Source organism: Zonotrichia leucophrys, chromosome 9, assembly GCF_028769735.1.
Source record: "Zonotrichia leucophrys gambelii isolate GWCS_2022_RI chromosome 9, RI_Zleu_2.0, whole genome shotgun sequence".
Classification (NCBI taxonomy): Eukaryota; Metazoa; Chordata; class Aves; order Passeriformes; family Passerellidae; genus Zonotrichia; species Zonotrichia leucophrys.
The window spans coordinates 10,985,477-11,008,795 of record NC_088179.1 but is presented as its reverse complement, the minus strand read 5'-3'; the positions used below and the strand labels follow the sequence as shown (position 1 = coordinate 11,008,795).

Here is a 23,319-nt window from a genome sequence, read left to right as displayed (position 1 = left end):
TTAAGAGCTTCACAGTTTTTGAGACTTTGCTGGATTTTTCATTCTGTCTACTCCAATCAAAGTGTACTCACCTTCGCCTGTTTAATCTGTTACAATGTCACTGATCTTTTGCAAGGCTGTCAGTGTTTGTCCCAAGCCTCTGTTTCTTCCAGGTTCAGTGCCACTCTGGAGGCAAGACATACTGTATTTCCTATTTTTTGCTGAGGAATAGGCTTTAGCCTTCTATGGCATTCATAACTTCAGAAAAGGATCTTTTTCTTAAGCCAGCTAGAATATTATGAACCATTTTTCTCTTCTCTGAGCATGAAGATAACATTTAGTTACGAGGTAACTGGAAGAGCAGAACTATGAGCAATGAACAAACAGCCTGAGAGGCAGAGAGGAGGGAGGTGTTACACAGCACAACTGAAACACTCCACAAAACTGCCTTTATCCTGCCCTCTGCCTGCTCCTTGGTAGCTGAAGTAGGAAACCTCAGCTTGCTACAAATAGTAAAACTCCAACAGAGAGACACAGGCTAACTCTGACTAATGAACTTAGCTTTAAGGTCACCCCAGAAGTTAATCACATGAATATCATTAAGAGTAACAGTAGAAATGCATTCATTCTGCCCTTAGCAGTTGAATTTACAGCCACATATTCTCCACACTCTGGCTAATTGCAGGTTGTACTGAATAGATGTGTGGTGCCACAATATTTCCCAGATTTCATGAATTGTCAGATGGCAGTATGGCCTTCTGACACCCACTAATGCCTCCTTCAGCTCCTCATGGTTCAAAAGATTATTAGATTAGACTGATCAGCTACTATACTGCAAGCAAGCCAGGATTTTCTGTCATGGAAAATTCATAGGTTATTTTTGGGTTTCTTTTTTCATTGGTCCAGCTAGAGGGAAAAGGAGGGTCCTCCACAACACATGGCCAAAGCAACTGGCAGCATTTCAACGTGCAGAGCCACAGATGCCCCAGTGCTACCTGTTTGCCAGCTCTTGGCTTTAAGGAGCTATGTTTGCCCAAGTGCTGAGGATAAAAGGAGCACATTAGTAAATCTGAGTAACTAATGCTAAATAGAGTATTGTTCATAACTTCTAAACTAGAAGACTATCTGGGGCACACAGGAAGCTCATTTGCTGGTGCTGTAGTTCTTAATAATTAGGCCAGAATAAAACATCTACAGTTGTCGTTGCCAACTGTCATTTTTAATCATGTTTTGTAGATGAAAAATTCCTGAGCACATTTTTTTGTAACTAAATTATCCAAAATCTCAGCCTTAGGATTCCTATGATTAGGAGATAACTTTATTTTCTTTAATGAAAACTATTTCTGATGCTTTGGTGAGAACTTTGCCATCTTTTCTGCAAATATTAGAAATCAAAATTAAAAACAATAAACCTATCAAAATCTTGGGTTACAACAATTTATCATTTTTGATAGTTTGAGCTTGCAACAGGAGCAGACATCCCTAAGCATTAAACCATACATTGCAGTTATGCAACAAAGTAATGAGTTTGTTTAAAAAAAGTTTAAACAAAAGATATATCCAGGCATTTCTACTAAAACAATGAAAATCTAACATTTTATTAATCTGTTGGAAAACAATGCATAAAAGCGTTCATGATTTTTGTTAATTAGAGGTTTTGTTTCCTTTTTATAAGTATAATGAAAAAAAATCATCTTACCAATCAATGTTAGGTTATAAAAACCTTTACAAAACAAAAAATAATAGTTAAAAAAATTATTTGCTGCTTTAAAATTAATTACCTGAAGACCCATAAGGTAAAGTCCAATATAATTGTATCTATACAGTTATCTAGTATGTACTTGCTAAAAGGAACAATACCTACAACACAGAAAATACTGTAAGCTGGATCACCTTTGTAATGAGCCTCTTTGCTGAAACACTGAGTATTCTTAAATATAATTATGTGTATTCACATTTGTTTTGTGTTAGCCATTTTAAGATGTCCCACATTAAGTGACAATTGTTTACTCCCAGCCTGCAGTGAGATTCCAAACTGCCAGATTACAGACCAGAGCCTTTCCAAACTGACACTTTCAAGGGAAAATGTTAAATTTCTTACACCATTCTGCAGTCATAACACTTGCTCAGGCTTTGAGAGCAGATTTTCAATATTTGGCAAACGAAATCCAGAGCTAAAAAGTGACTCTTTGATGATAAGATGATCAACAGATAAATCAGTTTGTTGTTAAATCAGCTCTTTCACAAGGACAAAACGTCTTTGGAGGAGATCATATAAAATACGCATTTTATTTCACATAATACTTTAACGGATATGGTTTGGATTTTAAATTAGCTACAAATCTACACCAAAGGAATCATCCTACTCCTGCTGACCTTCATAAAACCTCAGTAACTCTGTCACATTGTTTACTGTCACTTTACATGATGGCAATTTATGAAAAATAACTCATATTTCTAAGTCTCCAAAATTAATGCTCTCGAACATTAAACACTACCCTATATTTAAATCCCTGTTTTTAAGTATCTAAACGTGACACAGAAATATTCATTGTGCTGTTACTGTCACTCAGCAAGTCAGTACCATGCTTACCCACCCAAGCTTTCCCCTATTGCTGGTCTGTCTCCTGCTGGGTGAGGAGTCCAGTGGGAAGCAGCACAACTGAAGTGACATTTTAATGAAGCACTTCTTAGGTGGCACACTGACTCTGGTCAAACACTCATCCAACATATGCTGATTTCCTTGGGGAGGGCTGATATCGAATAATCCCATTGAGTTTAAATGCCTCCATCCTAATTTACTTAGGAAAATGCAGAATGGCAGCTTAAAGAATAAACTATATGGCAGAAGGGACTGTTCCACAGATTTACCACACAAAAAAAAATTCAAGAGGGAAAGCACAAAGAAATTTTGGAATGCAACCAAAATATGTGTTCCATTATTATAGCTAATTTCTACTTTCCCCCAGGCAGTCAGTCTATCAGACAGAAGCTCACTAAAAAGCCCAGAGTGCCTGACCCAGTAGTTGTCTTCACACAGCACAAGGGCTGCCATGTCAGGGTACAAGCACCTTATGAAAACAAACACAACAGGAGTGCCAGAAGTGGGGATTTGCTCTGGCATGACAAAAAACAAGTCCTGTGCTGCTGCCAAGCTTCTCTTGGGAGCAGCTTTGGTAGGAGCTGACCAAAACACCTTGCCATGGTAAAGAGGCCAATGTCGGGTTTGAGTTTCAAGCAAAATGGTCAAAGATTCTGGAAATTTTAAGGAGTGCATACATTGGTTTTAATTACTTTTTAAATCTCTGGTAATAGCAGAATAATGGAATATCTTTTGAGAAATCAAAGATATACAAGTGTCAATAATTAAGATGAACAAGATATCAGCTTTTAGAAGAATTTGTCCAATAGGGCTTGCACTAGTGAAGTAGTTACCTCCATATGCAACATCAAGCAAGTGACAACTAACTCTTCTAAATAAGAGTAAATTTTTGGTATTATTTAAATGGTAACTAACTCTCTTTTTTAAAAAAAGAATTTTTTGATAAAAATCTAAATTTATGTGCTTCTAATACTTTGTAATTTGGGATATGAAGAATATTCTACCCCATACAATTAAATACACAGCCACAAGTAAGTGGCTGATAAGGGTGATGATAAGTAAAATGAAATATATCTTTATACTCAGTTATTTCACATTGAATACATCATATTGTCTGAAAAGGGAGGAGGAAATTCTTACTAGCTTCAACTAAATATATCTTGATTCTACGAATCAAGCTTGGAAGGACTAGAGTAAAATAATCAGCCCAATGGAAAATTGTAACTTCATACTATTTTACACTGCCTTACCTTTAGGCTATGAAAGAAAGAATTACATTTCTCTTTGTTATAAGGTGATAAATTAGTGCAAAGAGAAGCAGTGGGGCATGTACAAACACAATGGGAGGAGATGTGGAGTTAGAAGAAGAGCTTGATAAATCAGCAAGACAAAAACATTCCAAACTATAAAAATTCTGGAAAAGAAAAGCTATCAGAACACCTGGTTTGAAAGAAACAAGTGGGTCTTGAACCTTCAACAGAAACAAACTCTTGAAATCGCATTTAAATAAATAAATCTTGCTGAGAACATATGACACAGTATTTCAGCTTTTCTGCATGTCAGTGTTTTTAATCAGTCTATTCAAGCACTGATTATTAACAAGATGAAAGGATGAATACACTAATTGAACAAAAGTGGGAAATAGTGGATCCAACTCTTTTTTTTCTCTCTAGTGACTATTATTATTAAGGAAACATCTGCCAAGAGAGCCCTGAAAGTGGGTTGATAATCCTTTTCCCACCAAAAGCATGCATGGAGAAGCACACATTTTGCTTTATGCATAATTTATTTCTGAGGCTTAGCAATACCAGTCTCTCTGATGAGCTATTGTGATGCAGTACCTTTATTCTCCTTGGACACCTGTATGTAAGAGCAGTAACCAAGTACACACCTCCACATAAAAACCTAGGTGTTCAGCAGGTTACATTTTGAAGTAGCAAAATAACCATGTAAATAATAAAGCCATGGCTAACACTTAGCATTCCCTGCATTTGATCAGATCAATCAAAGCTGAAATAATGCAATTAGTATATTTTATCACAAATGTTATACATCAGACAATAGAGAAACCATCTTTACTGTTTCTGTTTCAAGCCCTTTTTGAAAGATTTAGCAACAGCAATGATTAAAAACCTTAATAAAGAGAGCAGTAATGCAGAATGGGTTCTGTCAGTAACCTGGAATTCCTGATCCATATTGATCTGACCAATGTCAATTGCTATTTTCATTGTTAATATTGCTTTACAAATCACACCACCACCACCAGCTGACTGTTTGCTCCTTGAATGTCAGGCTGAAAATGAGCTAAGAAGGCAACACCTTCCACACAAGTCCTCAAAGCCAGGCTGTAGGCTGAACAGCAATTGCAGTTGCTCAGCTCAGTATCTTTTGCCAGAACTACATTTACAATTTATTGCTTCCTTATTCTCTGCCACAGTACAGTGGAGCCTTGCCCAGGGAGAGTTGTTTGTTGGACAGATTCTGTTACTTGCTGGTAGTCCCGTCCTACATTTATTTAATCTGTTTACGTAGACCTGGTGACTTTTGGAGCTTTTATGGAAACAGTTATCATGGATGTGAGGTATTTCAGACATCATGATGAATGCTACAAAGCATTTTATTTAATTAATTACTGCAATAAAAAGTGGAACATTACACTGAGACTTCATATGAAGTCTTACATGTAAGACTATGCTTATAATTTTCACTTCAGGTATTTCCATACAGCAGGCTGTTAAGCTGATGACTATTCTACTGACAAAACCCTCACAGAGCAGCAGAAGCTCTAAGTACTGGGAAAATACCAAGGAACAAAAAAGTGATAATTAGTGCTCCACTGCATATAGATTTATTTGCTTTCCAAAATAGGATGGAAAAAGAACAAAGAATATGAATTCCCCTTCTCCCTCTTCCATTGCACTGATTTTTATAGTAAGCATTGCAATGGGGAAAGTGAACATTTAGCAGAACTTTTATCAATATTCCCATACATAAACTCTATTCCAGTTTTTATCAGTACAGAACACAGAATCAGATGGAAAATTATAGCTTCTAATAAATCTCTCAGAAAACAACAACTTCCTCCTATGAAAACTGGAGCAATGGTAGCTGGTACAGTTTTTCAGATTTTCATTGAATAAAGATTAGAATAAAAGAACCTACACAATTTCAACAGTTAGAATTCTCAAATGTAGTTTTAAGTGACATTTTAAATGCACACTGCACAATTTTCTCCTAGCATGACCAGTACAGAGTTTTAGACTTCACTAAGGGATGTTTAAGCATCACTTTGGCTACAAGTTTTTTTAAAAGAGTAAATTCCAGATTCTGTATTTTTTTCTTTAGGAAAATATATTCCAGGAATTTTAACTCTCATTCAAAAATTATCAAGTCAAAAACTCTTGATGATGTACACTGATACTGGTAGTAAATACATCTCTGAGATTCCTCCACAGCTACTAGCCTCAAGAATAGTATTTCTTCTAGAAATACTGGGAAGCAAGAAACAAGTACGAAAAAAAATACAGGCAACTATTTTTAAAAGTAGCAGTTGCAGATAAACAAAAAACAGTAATTGCTACTATAGAAATAATAAAACTAGGTTCCAAAGGAATGTATAATCTAATATGCCATTTCTCCAAGTTACTAAATACTGTATTTTACATTATCAGTAGTATATTAGTAGGCTTGTTCATAGAAAAAAACATGAATAAGGGCTTGCAGGACTAGGACCTGTTAGGATTATAAGTCAAATAGATTTTAGTGTTATATGTTTTTTGTTTCCACTTTTTTCCTCTCTTGTACCTGTTAGTTTTTGCTTAGCTGGATGTACATAATCTGCTTTTAGGTTTCTGGCTCACCTGTTGTCCTTACCACCATTTACTGTTTCCATTTTTTACTCTTTTGTTTAATCATCAAACGAACATTCAGGGTGACATCATTTTAATCTGTGTCACTTCATTCCAGCCCAGTTGACTAAGCAATAGAGGCAGAGATAAAAGCCTTGAGTGCTGAAATCCACATTCTTGCAGTGCAGAGGAGCAGTGCCCTGTGTCCAAAGGTCAGGCACCTGCATGACTGCACAGGGAAATGTGGCTTGGAGCACTCACAGCCTCTTGGTGTTCCTGCAGATGCGGAGCCATAAGCACATCCTGGCACCTAGTGAAGCTCCCTAGTGCAGCTCCCAGGAGCCCCAGGCACCATCTCAGCTGCATTTCCCCTCAGCACCACTATCAGCTTGAGAGGTCTCAGCTCCTGAAGGCACCAAGGAACAGGAACACACACCTGCACTTCCATGCACTCCTTCTGTCTGCCCAAGGAACACACACCTGCACTTCCATGCACTCCTTCTGTCTGCCCAAGGAACACACATCTGCACCTACACTCCCTTCATCCGCCTGCAGGACAGCTGAGACTGAATGCAGTTCAGGGAACAGCTCACAGACATCCCCAGAGCACATGAGCCCCCAGAACAGTAATTATGCCTCAGGATTAAAAAACAGGTGGAATAAAAATACAATTAACATGCTCATGTCCTCTCAGACCTGCTGGTCCAATGCAAAGTCACTCAGTGCCTTACAATAAGTACAATGTCCTGCAGAGGCATGTGGTAAATAAATAAATAATGAAAGCCGAGAAAGAGAGAGGTCTGAGTGTGGAAGAATCATGCAACTATATACAGTGAGAGGACTGCTTAAGTAGGGAGAAGAGCAGAAAAAAAAAGAAAGAGTAAAAAAAAGTAACAGCAGCTTTGGCAGAAATCTTGGTAGTGCTATATACACTGAATTTGACACTTGGTTGTACCTATCTGCATGAATTTCTTCCCCTGACCCGAGTTCTGCAAGCTGGGCTCTCTGCTCATCTCAGATTCCTTTCACCAACATGAATCAGCTGCATTGGAGGAGAAAAGTCTCCAGGCACACTATCTTCATTAGCAATAGCCACTCTCTTTAAATGCATGCTAACTTGTCTGCTCCTCTCCTTGGGGCCAAGAGACATAAAAGTGCAACACAATGACATGAGAAAGAAACAAGGAGATGCTTATCCTGTGCTTAAGAAAAGCAAGAAATGAAGGCAGGTGTTTCAGGTGCTGCTTCCCTGGAGGGTCTATGAAACACTAGGGTGTGTGAGTGACACTCCTTACATCTGCACAGCCCAGTGAAGTTGCTATGGGCACTCTCTTGTGGAGTCTTCCAACACCAAGGTAGGTGGGGAAATATGATGGTATGGTGAGAAGTCAGTAGATGGGGCTTTGCAACTGGGAAGTAAAATTCCCAGCTGAAAAATGGGGAGCAGAAGATCTCTCTGCTGTTTTGTTAGAAGTACTTACTACAAAACAAAAGAAAGCCTGAATTACATGCTCAGTAAATGCTCACAGAAACTGCACAAGAAATTTATGTAGCATTCTACCTGTGACAAATAAAAGCATTTCTACAATAACTATACTAATATGATCTCACTGTTAACTCCAGAGATTCCCATGCAAAAGCACTTTTTAAAATTAGGCATTTTATGTGCCACACCTATGTTTTATCAGCAAAAACAATCACCCTATGATTCAGTATACTTAAGCTTATTTTTTAGGATAACAGAGTCTTCCTGAACTTCCTAACATACCAACAGTATCCCGTTCTCTCAGGGATGACACAGGAGTTTACATCAAACTGGCAAGCAGTACAGTTTAAACCTTCCTTAGTGTGACTGTCATTTCAGTCTTGGAAATTTACACTCAGAACATTGTTCTCACAATAACAGATAATTTAAATTGAAATAGTCTAGAAAATTTTGTGTTCAAAACAACACTGATAACAAAACCCAGATTTACTTGGTCTTTCTTAAGCATTAAAGTTCTACTTAACAAACCACATATAGCTACATGGTTCCTGCTTTTTCTCTATGAATGGCTCCAGAAGGACTAACATCTTATTAAGTCAGCTGGTAGAAAACATTGCAATATATGCTGAAAAACAAACTAAGACCAAACCCAGTTTCATAAAGTTTCTTAAAGTATTTTAGGTCCTTGCCAAGTTACCAGCCTTTAAAAGGTCAGCAGAATTTCATTGAAATGACAAACATGTATTTTGCAGGACAAAACCAACCATCTCTGAATGAAATATTAGCAATAGGTTCCCGAGAGCATTCATCTGAAATGGTTCAAGTAATTGAAAGACACGTGGGTTGTTTTACATGCAAGCGACAACCCTAGCACAGTGGAAACAGGCATCAGAATTATCCTCCAAGAGGATTTTATTTCAACCCAGAAAGAACGCTAAGCGAAGTTCATAAACAAATACAGAAAGAGCCGGAGCTCCTACTGACAGAAACAAAGCTCAGGGTGGAGTGTCCCCTCGCGTGCTCTCTCTGCGGTCACACCTGCCCGTGACCCCCTGTTTTATCCTTTATTCTCCCGAACGCGCGGGACTCGCTGCCCGATTGGGGCCGCACGCTCCCGCTCAGCGCTGATTGCGTCCCTTCGGGGATCCCATCAACGCCTTCCGTACTTAGCACACGTAAACGTTTGCAAAAGAAACACAATGTAAAGCAACATATGCTCAGAAAGTAACAACAATAACAAAAAAGAAAGTCTGTATCTTACACATGCTGCTCACCGCTACCTGTGCGGTGAGCCCGCTCACCTGCCGAACGCGCCCTCCCGCCGGCTCCGCTCGCCGCTCGCCCCGGCCCCGCTCGCTCCGGACACAGCAGCACCCGAGAGGCGGCCCCCGGTCCCGCTCACTGCCCACCTGCCCGCAGCCCGTCCCGCAGCGCCAGCGCCCCGCCAGTCCCGCCGCCACCTGCTGCCGCGGGGCCGGCCCGGGCGGGCGGGGCGGTGCCGGGGGCGGGCCGGGCCGCTCGAGGCCGCGCTCGGCGGGGCTGTCCCACACCTGACTCCCAGGTGCTTCCCGCCTGCGCCGGGACGCGGCGGGCAGAGAGGGAGTTGCACTGGGCGCTCCCTTAGCACCGAAGTTTCCTCCCTACCGCCCCTCCTCGCCCAAGCCACTCTCTACCCTGTGGCGCTTCCTTTCGCCCATCCCCTGGACCCCCGCCCGTACTCCATCAGGCGCCCGCTGCGGCCCGGGTGGTCGCTCAGTGCCGCTGCCGGACCGGCTGGGTGTTACCTGTCCGTGCAGCAGAGCCCCGCTGGGGCGGCGAGGTGTCCGCGGGAGCCATCAGGGACCGACCCGGAGCCACCGCTCCGAGTACAGGGACTAAGCGGTTAAAGCCAAGCAGCGCCGGGGGAGGAGGTTTGGGCCATGCCGGCCGCCGTCCCGCCGTGCCCGCCCCGCTCCGCGCCGCCCGATTCAAAGCGGCGCCATGGCGGAGCAGGGCCTGGGCATGGCCTCCATGATCCCCGCGCTGCGGGAGCTCGCCGGGTAGGACGGGCCCGGCGGCCGCCGTGCAGGGCGTGTGTGTGCGGGGCTGTGCTGCGCTGGGGGAGGCGCGCCCGGCGTGTGCGGCGGGGAAGGGGAGAAGGAGGTGTGCGAGGTGTCCTGCGGCCGGGCCGAGCCGTCACCTCAGCCGGTGCCTTCTCCTCCCGCCACCTGCCGGGGCCTGGCCCTCTCCCTGCCGGTGGCCCTGGCAGATCCTGACGGGAGCGGCCTGGGGGCCTCAGAGCCCCGGCCTGAGGCTGAGTGTGCTGTGAGTGCTCACTGAGAGCCCCGTGAGCTGGAATTGCCGGGCTCTGCAGTTTTAATGGCAGCACCAGCACTGGAGATTTGCATTGCAGTAGGCAGCAAGCGGGTACGGAGGTACAATGTGTACTGAAAATGTGACCCTACGATCCCTGAGTGCTGAGCGACAGGCCGGTCACTAAAACAAGAAAATTGAAAACTGACTCCAACACTTTCCCCCTCACCTTCTCCGCAAAACCTCTACACACCACCAAGAAATCAATTTGTATTTATTTTTCAAGACTTCTAGGAGAAAATCAGTGTTTAACATTAAGCTGTTGAGACAGACTTCCAAGTAATTATTTTGTACTTTAAAATTGGTAACATCAAAATATCATTTTTTTAATTTTAGTGCTAGTCCAGAGGAATACAACACAGTTGTGCAGAAACCAAGACAAATACTGTGCCAGTTCATTGACAGAATTCTTACAGAGGTAGACGTTGGTAAGCATTACATTCCTATAATCTAAAACTGTCTGCTTTATACTTTTAAGTAATTCCTGTCAAAAATAAAAGTTAAGAACCTCTAAAGAAAGCTTTAGTTGAATACAATACCATTTATAACTTAGTTTTTAATAAAGCCAGTGATGAAGTATTTTCCATTGGGATGTGAAGTTCCCTATGTAAATAAACCATACACACACATGCCCAAGGAAGGAGGGGTGAATGCTGCAGGGTTGTATGGATACAAATGCTCCCAACAGTGAAAAGCAGGAGTGCCGTGGAATGTCTCTGTTGATGAGTTACACAGCTTGCAATTCTTAATATTCACATGTGTCTCAGAACTGAAATCTTGTCTGAATCTCAGATAGTTTCCTTCTTGTATTAACACTGGATAGGATCCCTGGGGGATCTGGATAAATCTGATATGATTCAAATACCTGTTTCAATGGAGCAGCATTAGATAGGTCCAGTGTTTTGTAAAACTTTCTGCTTTAGTAAACTGAATTTGCCATTTAAAACCTTTTCTGTTCTGGAGGTTTGAAACAATTCTCAACATTGTTTCTCTAGCAAGACTGTAAACCTCAGGAAATGTTAAATATTTGCTTTTCTTCACTCAACACACAGCTGGATAGAATTTAAACGGAATGTTAATGCATTTGGGATTAGTAATATTTAATGAGTAATTTATACTTTATACAGTTTGGAGTCACATAGAGGGCTTACAATTTGCACTCAATTACCTTCATAGATTAAAAAATATACTCACAATAAATAATTTGAAAGGTTTAATACCATATCATAGTATTTGTATATATGTTTTAAAAATATTCTTCATAAGGTGTGAACAAAATTTTTGAAGTGGTTTATTGCCATGCTGATTTGAATATTGTCTTATTTTTTTAAAGTTGCCTTGGAACTCATTAAGAAATCAGATTCACAACCAAGTTCTGTGATGTTGCTTGATTTTATTCAACATATCATGAAATCTTCCCCACTTATGTTTGTAAATGTGGATGGAAATCAGGAGGAAACCAAATGCAGTTGCATTGGTGAGTTTGTTAAAAATGTTATGTTGAAGCTTGGTATTTTTAGGATTTAAATTTGCAGACAGTGGGATCATCCAAAAGAAGAGAAAGGGGAAAAAGGCAGATATGTAAGTTCATCATTATAAATTTATGAGTGAATATGATGATAGACTTTGAATATTGTTGAATGGATTAACACTTGTTATAATGGAAATTTCTCAGGACAGACTTTGACATTATTCATTACCATTGCATAGATATATTATTATATGGTGTTGATGAGATATGCTGTACATGTACTTATATTGCTTGAGGGTGTTTTTTTAACAGAGGAAAATGTCTGGAAATACCAGTGTAAAATGTGTGTCCTCCATTCCCAACCCCCATGTTCTGCCCCCTCTTTTCCTCTTTTTTAATGGGATTTGCTGAATAAATATCCCAGTGAAGACTCTGTTTACTGAACCTACAAGCATTTATATCAAGGAGTTTACTTTTAGTGGTAAGCAATCTGCTCTTAGGGAGGTTCTCAACTGGAGATTTTAATTTTTATCTTAATAATAAAAATTCTCTTTTATTGTCCTAGAATTTAGTAACTGGATCATAACAAGGCTTCTTCGTATTGCTGCAGCTCCAAACTGCAACACATTGCACAAGAACATTTGTGATGTCATCTGCTCTTTACTTTTTCTGTTTAAAATGAAGAGTGGCTCCATTTTTGAAGCACTAACTGAAGACTTGCTGCATCTTTTTCAAGACTTAATTATCTTGCATGAAAGAGATGCACAGAAGCATCTCTGGGGAGATGGACTGGTCTGGCCAGTGACTGTACAGAGATTTTCCAGCAATATGAGTGACAAAGTGGGATATTTAAGACTGGCCCCATTACAGCTGATGGGTATGGCAAATGTAGAATATTTGGAAGTTGTATTAATGTCTATTCTGACAAATATTGCTGCAGATATCTTTTTTGTAAGACAGGATATTATTCTCTGGGGGATAGGCTGCTCCCTGTTAGAGTATGGCAGTCCAAAAGTTAAAACTTTGGCAATGAAGTTTATAGTGAAGTTAATTCATTTAGGAGGACCTCCAGAACAGCCGGCCAGTGTTTTCTTCTCAGTCTTTTTTGCAATTCTACAATCCACACTTGAAATGGATACTGAGGAATCAGAACTCTTTGGAGAACCACTCTTACTGTTGGTGAGGACATTGCTGCCTTTTGAAGCAGATTCTTACAAAACTATTGAACCTGTCTACTTGAATATGCTGCTAGAGAAGCTCTGCACATGGTTTGAAGGGGATGTGTTTGGGTGCCTTCAGTGTGAAAAGCTGAAAACTGCTTTTTGCCACATGCTGCAGTATTTTCTGGAGTTTGTTCCAGCTGGCTATGAATCTGCCTTACAAATAAGAAAGGCCCGTATCAGTACCATATGTAGAATTTTTGTGAATGTGCTTGGAACTCAGGAAGAACAAAAGGTAGGTTTATTTTAAAAACTGAATTTATTGTGTGAATAGGTCATGTACAAAAACCTATACCTATGCAAAGAAGAAAATCTAGGAAATGTAATTTTTAGTTGCATGTTTAGGTTGATACTCCTTTTTTCTCAATTGTTTCACGTGTTCGTACAGGTCAGGGTTCTTAAACCTGTTGGATGTAGCTGGACTCCTGTTTTTCACATGTATTAAACTGTCCATAAGCTGTGCAGGCACGACTGTCTGTCCATAACCATAATCATAATATGAGATGGAAGTAAGGCCCAGAGTGCACTCATATGAGGGCAGCTTTGCAAGTAGTGTGCAGCAGTTTGAGATGCTCTTACTTTCCAACCATTTGCTCTTAGTCATGCTTGTTAGGGACAGGTAGAAAAGCTAAAATTAAAATAGAGTCAATGGTTGAGGTTGGCAGGGACCTTTAAAGGCCATCTAGTCCAACTCCCTGCAATAAGCTTCAACTAGATCAGGGTTCAGGGCCCCACCCAGCCTGACCTTGAGTGTTTCCAGGGATGGGACATCCACCACCTCTCCAGACAGCATGTGTCAGTGTGTCACCACCCTCCTAATAAAAAACTTCTTTCTGATAGTCAACCTAAATAAACCCTGTTTTAGTTAAGAAGCATAACAAGGTTGTTGATAATGAGTTGTTGATATGCTGAGTGCCTCTGTTCCATCCTGCCTGTTTGTTAAACTTTGTGTGTCTGTGTCATGGCTTTGGTAGCAAGGTATTATGGCAGGAACTGGAAAACAGCTGAATAAGCTGCGTCCTGTCTGGTAGCACAACAGGAAACTGCATTGCTCATAAGAGCTTTCATCTTGTAATTAAGTTTTTTAAAACTAAAGGTTTTAGGAACTTTTTTACCACAATATTTTGCAATTTAATATTTTAAGTCAGAAGCAATAGTACCACAACTTTAAGGCAGAGCATACATCATGGTACCTCTGTTGTTTGTCCATCCCAGTATCTGGTGAGTCCACTTTATACAGCATTAAAAACACAAACAGAAGAAATCTTTGAGGAGATTCAGCAGAACCAGCTGGAGAGCTCAGATACTGATGGGTGGAGCAGCAGCAGTGACGAAGTTCCAGAGAAAAGACGGAGACTGAGCCTGCCCACAAAACATCCAAAGAAATCTCCTGCACCTTTAATGTATGACACTTAGTAACTGCTTTTATAGTCATTTGCATATTGAATAATAATGACAACTTCTTGAGGCAGTTTCTTCTTAACAGATTGAAAGAGCTCCTGGGGAAAAAAATCTAAATTATATTTTGAAGGATCAAAATTTATTGATGATTTTTAAGCCAGTCTTATTAAAGAGACTCTTTTGAATGTGTTCAATGAAAATTATTTTCATTTTTTCACACTGAAAACAAAGCTGGGAGCATACCTAGTGTGACAGAATTGTGTGTGGCTGTGGTCTTACACTGGATGTACTTAAAGCAGGTCTAGTTAAGTCAAGTTGTGCTCAGATGAACAAAACAAGCTCTCTCAGCCTCTGCTTGTGCTGTGCTCCCTGATTATCTTGGACTTGTGCCAGCAGTTGACCTCTTTCTTGTCTTTGGGCACTCAGAATTGGCTTGGGCATGCTGCACTCCAGGTGTGGGCTTGTGATCAGCCTTCACTCTTTTTGCACAGCCCAGGGTGTAGTTGACTTTCTCTAAAACAAGGTCACACTGCTCTAATATTCCATTTTTCCACAAGCCTGCTGGGTCATTTTCTCCAAAGCTGCTCATTAATTAGCCAGCTCTCAGTCTGTTCTATTGTATCAGGGTTTTTTTGCCAGTTGCAGGACTTTTCATACAGACCTTCACAAAGTTCTTGTCAGCCTAACTTTGTAGACAGTTGAAGTTGTGTGAAAAAGCAGCCACTTTTCTCCACAGAGCCGCTTGTCTCATTGTAGAAACGAATCCATTGCATGATTTGCCTGTCATAAATACATGCTGGCTGTTTCCAGTCACCTTCTTGTCCCTCATGCAGGTAGAAATGGGTTCAAGGAAAACTTTTTCCATTATCTTCCTAGGAAGTGAGATTAGGCTGACAAGGCCTATAGTTCCTTGGATTCTCTTTTTGTGCCTTTCTCAATGATGGGTATAACATTTGCCATTTTATGGTTGCCAAGACCTTCCAAGGACTGTAGAGTTACATGTTTATAGCCTTTCAGATAAGTCTGATATGAGTCATACTAAAATTCAGAGTTAGGATCTTTTCCTTCCTAAAAACACATTTAAGCTAAAGCTTCATGTGGTATTTTCCTAATCCTGTATCAAATGTGGATTAGCTCTGGTTTTGCTATGATTATTTATCTTTTCTGAAATAAAGTGTGTGTTGGAAAATAATTAATATGGTCAAATTACAGACTTAGCCCTGTAAACATGAAACTGAAGAGTGCTCTGTGGAATGCCATCACAAAGAAAGCAGCATCCTTAATATCTGTCCTTGAGGAAGCAGCTGTGCCAGGGGACGTTGTCCAGGCTGTGGAAGGGATGGCTGTGATTCTGCGATTGGCTGCTCTCTGCATCGTTCACTGCTCTCCCCCAGCAGATTCCACCAGGTAAAAGCACCAAGGGGAAACTGTGGGACCAAGAGTTTCTGTAACTCTCGTTACAATTTGTGTCATTTAATGCTTGTCTGTATGTCAGGATCAATATTGGATGGGTCCTGTGCATTTTGAAGAAGTACATTTCCATACTAACTTGGCTTACCAGCAGTTTATATCCAGTATTGTTTGTTGCATTTGTTGCATTGATGTGATTTCTGTTTTAACAGTAAAGAGCATGGAGTGTCTCATCCATGTAACTCTGATACGTGTAAGAATACTCCAAGCTCCTCAGATTCATTGGTGAATATACAGTTCAAGTGGATTTCCTCTGAATTTACCACAAGAGTGGTGAAAGTCTGCAGAAACCTGTTAGAGGCTGCTACACAGATTGTTAATCTAGAACAAGTGATTGACAGAATAGTTAAAATCTTCGATGCTTTGCTGTATGCACAAGGTAAGAAACCCTTTAAGGTTGTCTTGTATTTTGTACATTAGGAATTCATCTGACTGTATTAAGTCTATTTGGTAAAGGTGCTGATATTATTAATCTTGTGCCAGTATTCCAACTCTTTTACAGAAAAGGTAAAGTAAAAAAAAAAAATCACTATTTTCTGTTTAGAGACCTTCATTTGCATTGCTTTATGAACATCATTTACTTCTCTTTGGCTCTGCTTCTATTGATTTTTATCTGATCAAGAGAGTACATGGGGATAGTGAAAATACATAAAAAAGGAAAAAACTTTAGCAGTTTTCTTTTAAAGGCACACAGAGGCAGCATAATTTGCTGTCATTTTTCCACTCAACAATTTCAAAGCTAGCTTCAGCAAACATGACATGCATGGTACCAAAAATATTGAGTACTTCCAGGTTTTTTAAAAGTAACTGCTAGGATGGAGGACAGACTCAGTTACCAAGGCTAAAATGTTATTGTGAGGTCAGCTTACCAGACACCCCGAAGTCCAGCTGAAAATCTTTGCACAAATCCAGAGATACCAAAGTTATATTTATTCTGCTGCTCATGTGTTACATTCTGTCATCTGTTGAATGATATTTTTAGGTTCCATGCCTAAAAAGTATGATAACATGGGGGAACAGTGATACTAATCTTTGTTGATAGAAAAAGTAATATTTTGTAGCAAATTAAGAACATAAAATGTTTTATACATGTTTTTTAAATGTTTGTTTTGCTGCTTCTTTCCCCTAGTGAAAATTCCACTGAGTGATCAGATTCTTGATGACTTATGTGGGTTGCTGTCTCTGCCCTGGATTTACAGCCATCCTGATGATTCTTCTTTTAAGCCATCTATATGGGGGTTTGGTCCTCTAGTTTTGAGTCAAAAAACTGCACAGAGTTTCTGTAAGTATGTTAAAGTATATAAAGTCTAGTTCCACTTTGGAATGATTATTCTAAAGTAAAATTATTTTATTTGCCTTCTTATGATGAGTGATGGTATTAAAAATTTAAACCAAGTAACTCTTTGCTTTCTTTTTTTTCTCTTTAGCACCCCAAACTCAGTCACACTGTGTGTTCCTTCTGACTGTCTTCCCAAAAAACATTCATCTGGACTGGAGAAAATCAGTTTATCACTGGGCATTACAAAGTCACCATGAAATAATTCGGGCTACTTGTGTTAAAGGATTCTCTCTCCTGCTTCAACCTGTGCAGTCCTGCAGTGTGATTCCCAGAGCTCTTTTGTATGTATTAATGCAGCTCTTCTGTCTTTGTGCAAGAAGAAAAATGGGCATATAATAAATGGAGCATAAGCACAAAAATAAATGTTCATTTCAAATGAAATTCGTTAGATCTTAATTTCAGAAATCATGAGATATTAACAGGATAGGTGCACATGGTGATGTCTGTGTGACAGAGCAGTGCTCACTTAGTATGTCAGTATGCAAGTTCCTTTGCTTGCTGAAGGAAATTTAAATTAGGAGGGGAAGGGAGATATCTTTGTCAGTGAAATCCATCCTGTATTTGTCCATATGTCTCTTCAAATCTTTGCAGCTTCTCTGCCTTTTTTATATATGTCTTGGTGTCTCCTGTCCTTTTGTGTTAGTCTTCAGTTTCTTCTTTAGAGCGTGCCAGCCTCACCATGCCCAGTGCTGCTGCAAGCGTTGAACAGAGCGTGAGGGTGATGTGAAAAGGACAGAGATGATTTAGTGAGACAGATCCTTAAGCTGTCCTGATGGTACTGCCAGTGTAGTTAGAGAACTCAGACAATGTAGAAAAACAAACTTCTAGGTAAATGACCTATTAAAATGATTTCATTTCTGTTTCCATTTCAGAAATCAAATCAGAGATGAGTCTGAGCTAGTCAAGGAGGCTTGTGCTGCTGTAGTTGGGAAGTTATCTTGTTGTCTTTCTGGTCCATTCCATGTACAACCTTCCTTAGCAGACTCTGCTGTTAAGGATATTACTCATGATATTTTGTGTAGCAGCCTTACTGTGACTTCTGCTCATGGAAAAGCCTCTTCTGTGCAAGCCTGTGTTTTCAAGCCCTTTTTCATTCTACTTGAGAGCAAAGCACCCAGTTCAGTAAAGCTAGGTATGTGGCTTTACCTTTAGTAACATTTTACACTTCCAGCTGAGGTACTAAGTCATTATATCTGTACCTTTCTCCATTCCTTTTATTCTGTGTTGGGTTTTTAATAGTTCTATTGATGATTGAAGTGTTGTATTTCAATTGATATCGCTGCTGATATTTAATGTTGTCAGTGATGTTCTTTTTAAGCTGCCTTGGCTTAAATTTGGTCTTTGGCTATATCTTAAAGTGTAATACATGATAAAATCTGAATTTGAAATCTCTTCTCTGATTTCACAGTATTTATTCTTTTGGTTAAAAAAGTTAAGTGTGCTTTATGGTTTGTTTGCCTCACTTTTTTGTGCACTTCAGTAGATTTTGAAAAACTATTAAAAGCATGTTTTTCTTCCCTCCTCCAATCCAGCATTTATAGAAAACATACCTCATCTTTGCAAACACCTGGATTTTAATACTGATGAGTCCAGTGTGAAGACTCTTGTTGGGTCTTTATTAAATCTAATGGAAGATCCAGACAGAGATGTAAGAGTGGCTTTCAGTAACTGCATAAAGAACATACTAGAATCCTTAGACTCTGAAGAAGGATTCATAAAAGAGGTGAATTCATGTTTATTTTTGGGTTTTTTTCCTAACTTACTATGGTTTTTGTTTCACTAGTGTCAAACACTAACATTGATGTGTTTTTGTTTTCCTGTGTATCAGCTGTTTGTTTCAAGGATGAAAGAAGCCTACACAAATGCCAAAATGTCAAGAAATAATGAGCTTAAAGACACCTTGATTCTCACAACAGGAGATATTGGAAGGTATTTTGATAGTATCTTGAAAATTGCCAAGTTGTGTCAGTTTGTGGTACAAAGTGCCCTTTCTTTAAGTGTAAGATGACTTATTTTGAAGTCACCCTTTTCCCAGTCCATTGCAACTGTACAGAGCTGTTGATTCCTGTGGAACATTCCTCATTTTCTCATTTTCTTCTGCCCTGTCACAGGAAGTACGGATAAGCCATGCAGATACAGGCATGACTCATTTTGCATGATGGCAATTGCATGTTCTTAAGTCATTTTATTAATGCAACAATTCAGTTTTACCTTTTAATCCTTTTTCTTCTGCTTACTTGGTAAGGGCATCCAAAGGAGAGTTGGTGCCATTTGCCCTCCTGCATTTGCTGCACTGTTTGTTGTCCAAGTCGCCGTCGGTGGCCGGAGCAGCGTACGCAGAGATCCGGGCCCTGGCAGCAGCCAAGGCCATAAAGCTGCAGGCTTTCTTCAGCCAGTACAAGAAGCCAATCTGTCAGGTAAAAAGAGTGTGTGGTTTAGAAAGTGCATGCCTTTGGGTTCTTTGTATATATTTTGAAAATGGAATTCAAGGTCAAAATTGCAGTATTTCTCAAGATGAAATTTCATAGGACAAGAAAGAAATGATTTTAAGGAAAAGGCCCTACCAACATTCAGGAAGGAATGGGAAATCTTTGATTTTGTTGTGATCTCCCCTCAATAGTGTTGCTTCTCTGGTTTATTCCCTAGATGCTTCATTCTGAAATAGAGGCTCTTGCATTCTATAGTACTATTGCTGCAAGACACTGTGGTTCCAATTTGGAGTTGAAGTCAGCATTGCACAGGCATAATTCTGCCATGATTGATTTAGATTTTTTTGTTCTATCCATTACCTAACAACAACAAGTTCTGTTTAAAAAGAAAATTGTCAAAGCAGACTTTTCTAACTTTGAATATTTTTTAGTAATGCAATATTTGAATCCAGAGTTGCAAAACTGAATGTAATTAATAAGTGGATGATAATCCAGTTCTGTTGCAAAGTCATAATCATAGATCTATGTGCAATAAATGAGAGGGAAAAATGATGCATGGAAAGACCAGTGAAACTTTTGTGTTTAGTTTTAGGGAGTGAACAAGGGGCAAATAATACTAAGTACCTCTTTCTTCATGCTTAGTTTCTTGTGGAATCCCTGCACTCCAGCCAGATGGTGGTGTTGAGTGCTCCGTGCCAGGGCAATGAGCTGCAGAAAGAAACAGCTGCTCACCAGAGAGAAATGGCTCTGGACATGTTATCTGAGATTGCCAGTGTATTTGATTTTCCAGATCTAAATCGCTTTCTCTCAGTAAGTTGGTATCCTTTTGGTATTTTGTGCTTGTGAAGTTCAATTTTAATCCACACTTTCTCTTGGGAATGCTGCAAGTGAGAGTGCAGAGGAACAGTTTTATCAAGGGGTTAGAGGGATGAATACAGTGCCAATTCAAGTGTGGTGGATAAGGAGCTAAAGTTTAAAATGCTCATTAAGCATATTAATGATCTAGTGCACTTGGAGGCATCCTTTGTAAGGTGTGATTTTTGCATGGTGTCAGCTTTCTTATTTCAAAAGATGAAAACTACCTTTTTTACTTCTTTTGGGGTTTTTTAAGATTTCCTTTTGTGGAGAATCTGGATTGACACAAAAAATGCTAGCTCATTTTTTGTTTACAAGTTTCTTAGTATGGATTAGATTTTAATTACTAGTATGGATTTAATTTTAATTACTGAAGTAAATAGTTTTATCTGCATTTTTATTAGGTATATGCATTTATGAAAGTTTTTCTCTGTTCATTCCTGTGGTGATAGTTACGACCAGACACATGTTGTGGTACTGACCCAAATGGAACTTAGCCTAACCCTGGGGTTGTGGAGGGTTTGTTTGGTTGGTTCTTACATTAACTGTAGTTCTTCATTTACCAGCGGACCCTGCAAGTTTTGCTTCCTGACCTTGCAGCCAAGGCCAGTCCTGCAGCCTCCACACTTATCAGAACCATAGCAAAGCAATTGAATGTGAACAGAAGAGAGATTTTAATCAATAACTTCAAATACATCTTCTCTCATTTGGTCTGTTCCTGCACCAAGGATGAGCTGGAGCGGGCACTGCACTACCTCAAGGTAAATTGGCATTTGCTCTGCTACACCTGCAGATGAGGAGCAACAGCTGATGCATAGTGAGCTTTCTGCTGTATTTAGATTAAGGTATTGCAAAGCAGAGGTTGGGAAATCGCATATGCAGAAATTTTGTTCTTATTGTTTATAATCACTTCCATTAGCTCTGAGAAATATTTCTAAGCTATTTTATGAACTTAGCAAATTCTAAAAGCTTGGTTTGTCTAACATGGAGCTGTTTGAAAGCTTTGACTTCTATAACAAACCAACCAGCCCACTGGCTCCTGTCTCTTAGTGCTCTAATTACATTGTGATGAAATGAAATGATATTTCTTTGTGTTGAGTGCAGAATGAGACTGAGATCGAGCTGGGCAGCTTGCTGAGGCAGGACTACCAGGGCCTGCATAACGAGCTGCTGCTGCGGATCGGGGAGCACTACCAGCAAGTCTTCAATGGGCTGTCCATACTGGCTTCATTTGCCTCCCAGGATGATCCCTATCAGGGACCTAGGGAAATAACCTCACCAGAGCAAATGGTAAGGACATCAAAATATTCATGCTCAGTTTTTTCAGTAATTTCTTTTTGGTCATTGTGAGAGTGTAGACAATTTGCCATTCTCTGAACAGCGCTTACTTCAGGGGAAAAGTGGAAGAAAGGCTGACATTTCCTATGAAGTGTTTTTGTAACAGAGAGATCCATACCAAGTATGCATAAAACCAAATCAAAACAAAAAGTGCCTGAACAAACCAACAACACACATGTAAATCCTAACATCTTACAAAACAGCAAGACCCACAGCCTAATAGGGATGTCTGTCAATAACACTGATATTTCTTAAGTAGCTACGTAGTTGGGATTCTTCTCATATGTATTTCAGAATTTGCATTTCATACCTCCATTTTAATTTCTTAGGCTTTAAAATGTGTTAATTGTTTGGGGTTTTAACTTATTGTAATTATTTGGGGTTTTAACTTTTTTTTTCCTCTCCATAGGCTGATTATCTGCAACCTAAATTGCTTGGTATCTTGGCTTTTTTTAACATGCAGTTACTGAGTTCCAGTGTTGGCATTGAGGATAAAAAAATGGTGTGTAAACTTAATTCTGAATATTAAAACAAAAATAAGCAAGCACTGTTGTGTGATCATGCAACTGTCAAGGGAGTCTCAAAGATACTAGGGTCCCAAAATGATTCCTTAAAACTGGTGGTCTCACTGAGGGTAGGACTTCGGTGTAAGCTTAAAAGTTCTTGATTTCTTTAATGGTCAAATAGATAATGATCAGATAATAATGACAGATACATATTTCAGTCAGACATGGTGTATGCAAGGAGTCAATCAACCAGGAATTGTGGGGAGAAATCCAAGTGTATTATTTTTAGTGTGTGAAACAAACACCAGTGGGAGGATGAGGGAATGTGGGAGAAACTGGAATTACTGCATGGGGTTATATAAGGACACCAAAGGGTAAAGTAAAAAGATGGAAATCCAAGAGATTAGTTTTGGTTCCCACAGAACAGCTCCTTTAAGCTTTTCAGTAGAGTGCATTTAGAGAAATTAGAGCTCACAGCTTGAGACAAAGTGAAAATTCTCCTGAAGCAGTGCTTCCAACCACAAGACTGGCCTTTTAGCCTCTTCACACAGTGACTGTGGATGATTTTTTCAATGCTAGAATGTACATAACCTTTGCTTTGATAGACTGCATTTTCTCTGGTGTTTTTTTGATTTTCAGATATTCATGTTAAAATGTTCTCATTTTCATAGCCCCTTTTCTGCATGCTTTCTGAATTTCCTAATTTGTACAGCACTTCTTTTACTGCACCTGCTATTGTTTCTATCTTCTGCTTTTGTTCTTGGTGAGTTTCCCCTTGCATGACCTTTTCTCAAGCTCAGGTTTATTCTGTGTTACTGATCTGTCATGCTGGACATTTTACTACCTTGTTTGGTGTAGTGTTACTGTGACTGAAATATCTCCTGCATCTCAGTATTTCTCTTCTGTCTTCCATTGACAGCTGAGCTATTACCTGTTCCCTGATGCTTGCCAGTCACTTCAGTGAGCAGTTGTATGTCAACTCTGTTGGGGTTTTCTTGGTTTGATTTTTCTTTTAAATGCAAA

At 39.7% G+C, this 23,319-nt stretch overlaps 2 protein-coding genes across 6 annotated transcripts in view; one reads left to right on the top strand and one right to left on the bottom strand.

The window, feature by feature from the left end:
- PLS1 (plastin 1) overlaps positions 1-10,070 on the bottom strand; it is a 41,594-nt gene extending 31,524 nt beyond the window's left edge. The window contains exon 1 of one of the 3 annotated variants that reach the window (XM_064720744.1): positions 9,700-10,070. The gene's annotated coding sequence lies outside the window, so the exon portion shown is untranslated. Of the gene's footprint in view, positions 1-71; positions 115-9,216; positions 9,351-9,699 lie in introns of those variants that run through there. The other 2 variants (XM_064720745.1, XM_064720746.1) reach the window with 2 other exon arrangements.
- The window catches only part of ATR (ATR serine/threonine kinase), a 39,969-nt gene continuing 26,173 nt past the window's right edge, over positions 9,524-23,319 (top strand). For 2 of the 3 annotated variants that reach the window (XM_064720742.1, XM_064720741.1), the window contains exons 1-17: positions 9,524-9,954; positions 10,604-10,695; positions 11,601-11,744; positions 12,304-13,193; positions 14,174-14,361; positions 15,572-15,766; positions 15,982-16,208; positions 16,959-17,111; positions 17,257-17,449; positions 18,041-18,300; positions 18,701-18,891; positions 18,997-19,097; positions 19,414-19,585; positions 20,240-20,407; positions 21,019-21,213; positions 21,557-21,742; positions 22,200-22,292. In XM_064720742.1, the coding sequence (XP_064576812.1) occupies positions 9,896-9,954; positions 10,604-10,695; positions 11,601-11,744; positions 12,304-13,193; positions 14,174-14,361; positions 15,572-15,766; positions 15,982-16,208; positions 16,959-17,111; positions 17,257-17,449; positions 18,041-18,300; positions 18,701-18,891; positions 18,997-19,097; positions 19,414-19,585; positions 20,240-20,407; positions 21,019-21,213; positions 21,557-21,742; positions 22,200-22,292 (3,507 nt within the window). In that variant the 5' untranslated portion in view covers positions 9,524-9,895. Of the gene's footprint in view, positions 9,955-10,603; positions 10,696-11,600; positions 11,745-12,303; positions 13,194-14,173; positions 14,362-15,571; positions 15,767-15,981; positions 16,209-16,958; positions 17,112-17,256; positions 17,450-18,040; positions 18,301-18,700; positions 18,892-18,996; positions 19,098-19,413; positions 19,586-20,239; positions 20,408-21,018; positions 21,214-21,556; positions 21,743-22,199; positions 22,293-23,319 lie in introns of those variants that run through there. The other variant, XM_064720743.1, reaches the window with a different exon arrangement.